The sequence below is a fragment of the Prionailurus viverrinus genome, chromosome X (genome assembly GCF_022837055.1).
Source record: "Prionailurus viverrinus isolate Anna chromosome X, UM_Priviv_1.0, whole genome shotgun sequence".
Taxonomy (NCBI): Eukaryota; Metazoa; Chordata; class Mammalia; order Carnivora; family Felidae; genus Prionailurus; species Prionailurus viverrinus.
This window is the reverse complement of record NC_062579.1, coordinates 101,785,113-101,787,946: the sequence shown is the minus strand read 5'-3', so window position 1 is coordinate 101,787,946 and position 2,834 is coordinate 101,785,113. Positions and strand designations below refer to the sequence as shown.

Genomic DNA, 2,834 nt, shown 5'->3' with positions numbered 1-2,834 from the left:
TGGTTAAAGGAATCAGTAAAGTGATGATCAGCCAGGAGCTGCCTGAATCCTTTGGTTGCTCTTTCACAGGATCCAAATGGTACCTTCAGACTTGAATTAGGTTACTGAGGGTCATTTAGAAACATTCCAATTCTGCAACAATCTATTGGTGAAGAATTGATCAAGGTCCCAGAAAACCCTCTTCTGATCAAACAGAATTGTAAGTATTGATGACTTCCACTGTTTCAGAAATAATGTCACAAAAACTGAAGAAGGAGACTTGTCTGTCAAGATGAAGTCAGTTGACATGTTTATCCTCTTGTTACTTTATCTGCAATAATTCCTTGGGCTTGATTTGGAAAAGCGGAGGAGAGTGAGATGGAATTCCTTACCCCCAAATTTTCTTAGTTTGTAGCCCTGTATCAGTGAAGAACATCTTTTGATGACACCTGTTTTCTTTCTCCCTCCCTCATTCATTACTTCAACAAATATTCAGTGCTTTTTGCATCCTAGACCTTTATTCTCTTCCTTATCTGTGTTCTTTTTACTTTCTGAATTTTCTTTACTTATTTTTCTCCTTCCCCTTTTTTCCTCCCATCTTCACTGTCTCAATATTATGTTTGGGAAATAATGATACTATTTGGGAAAGCATTTAATGTGAGAATATAGATGAGGGGAAGGGTTAGAGAGTGTTGTGGATTTATGGGTTTTGAATGGGACTGTGTTATCCATATCATCTAGTTTCCCATTATTTCCTCACTTAAAGCATGTCTAAAGAGCTCTTAACTAGTCAAGAATAATACCCAGCTTGGGTTGATGGAGAATTCATCCATGGTGACGGACTTCATTCTTCTTGGCTTGACAGACAACCCTCAGCTTGGAGTGCTGCTATTTGGAGTCTTACTTATTGTTTATATTGTCACTATGTTGGGGAATCTAGGCCTGGTGATCCTGATCAGAGTCAGTCCCTGCCTTCATACTCCCATGTACTTTTTTCTCTCTAATCTGTCCCTTCTTGATGTCTGTTTCTCTTCCATCACGATCCCAAAGACTTTAGCAAATTTGCTATCTAAGTTGCAGGCTGTTTCTTTCCTTGGATGTGTGACTCAAATGGGCTTGTTCATTATCTTTGCCTCTGCTGAATGCAATCTTTTGGCTTCCATGGCCTATGACCGATACACTGCCATCTGTCACCCATTGCTCTACCATGTCACGATGTCTAGAGTCCGTTGTCTCCTGTTGGTAGCAGGATGCTACTTTGGGGGGTTAGTTAACATGGTTTCTGTGACAGCTTCCATCACACAACTGTCATTCTGCCAACCACGTGTCCTTCCCCACTTCTTCTGTGACATCCCTCCACTGTTGGCACTGGCTTGCTCAGACCCCTGGATCACACAGATACTGGTTGTTGGCTGTGGGGGATTCACCCTGGTCACCTCCATTGTGGTGATCCTTGTCTCCTACATGTCTGTCCTAATGACTATCCTGGGAATTCCTTCAGCTTCCAGCAAACAAAAAGCTTTCTCTACCTGTGCTTCCCACATGACTGCTGTTGGCCTGTACTATGGAACAACTATGTACACTTACTTGCAGCCCTCACAACGTGGATCCCAAGCAGGAAATCAGATGGTTTCAGTGTTTTATACAATGGTGATCCCCATGTTAAATCCTCTCATCTACAGCTTGAGAAACCAGGAAGTAAAAGCTGCCTTATGGAAAATATTGAAGCAGAGTCCCTAATCTTCCATTCTGTGTCTCAAGAATGTAATATGTTCTATGAAGATTTGCCTACAGTTCTATTCATAGTGTTTTCCACGCATGCAAATAAAGCCTTTTTAAGAACAATTGAATTGCTCTGGCTAAGTGTTTAGAAGTAGTTGTTTAGATAAACAGCAACACAATAGGAAATTAAGTGGAGAAAATAATGTGTATTGTCCGAAGCAACTGTCTGATAAGAAATATTTTAAGAGGGAAATATGTATGTAGGTATGAATATGTCAATCTGAGTTGTAAACTGGTATACAACACTAGTCAAAAATTAAAATAATTCCATGATAATAAGGTTAAAAAACAGCGTAATTTGACTATAAGTTATAGAAGAGAGCATGAAAGGCAACTAAGATGCAAAAGTCTTTGCTTTACCATTCATGGGTTTATATGGAGGGTTTACTTGGTATCCCTTAGGCTGAATTAAATTCAGTCCATATTTTTCAAAAGGACTCAGAGGACTCCTAGATGTGTGTTCTTCAAATGCTGTGTACCATCAGTGCCACTGTGAGGCTATAAAATGTGAGCCTATATATGAATTCACATGTGCAATTATTGAGATTTATAAGGGTAAATCTTTTTTTAAATTTTTTAAATGTTTATTTATTTTGAGAGAGAGAGAGACAGAGCTAGAGTGGGGGAGGGCAGAGAGAGATGAGGGACACACAGATTTCGAAGCAGGCTCTAGGCTCTGAGCTGTCAGCACAGAGCTGGACCTGGGGCTCGAACCCAGGAACCGTGAGATTTGACCTGAGCCGAAGTAGGAAGCTTAACTGCCTGAGCCACCCAGGCACCCCTATAAGGGTAAATGTTAAAGATAATAATACTCAGACAAACAAGAGACTAGGTTTGCTAATTAGAGTAGGATTTGAAAGATTCTTTGTAAGGGACAATGGACCATTGATTAGTGGGAATTCTAGGCCTGAATTACAGCAGTGATTTCTTTTGTATGTAAATACTAAGAGGACTATTTGTATGCAAATTATAAATGAGCCAAGCCTGAACATACTTCCAACAGACAACACAAGTGTGAATAGAACCTGAATTAATTTATTAGTCAGTCCATGGCTAGCCCTCAGAATTTGAAA

At 39.9% G+C, this 2,834-nt stretch overlaps 1 protein-coding gene across 1 annotated transcript; it reads left to right on the top strand.

Annotated features, from left to right (window-relative positions):
- Window positions 1–795: 795 nt before the first annotated feature.
- Window positions 796–1,719, top strand: LOC125156913 (olfactory receptor 1019-like). Its single transcript, XM_047843178.1, has one exon. The coding sequence runs from the start codon at window positions 796–798 to the stop codon at window positions 1,717–1,719; it is 924 nt and encodes a 307-aa protein (XP_047699134.1).
- Window positions 1,720–2,834: the final 1,115 nt, after the last annotated feature.

Excerpts from the sequence above, each read along its gene's own strand:
- LOC125156913 (XM_047843178.1), top strand. The coding sequence starts at position 796 with ATGGAGAATTCATCCATGGTGACGGACTTCATTCTTCTTGGCTTGACA.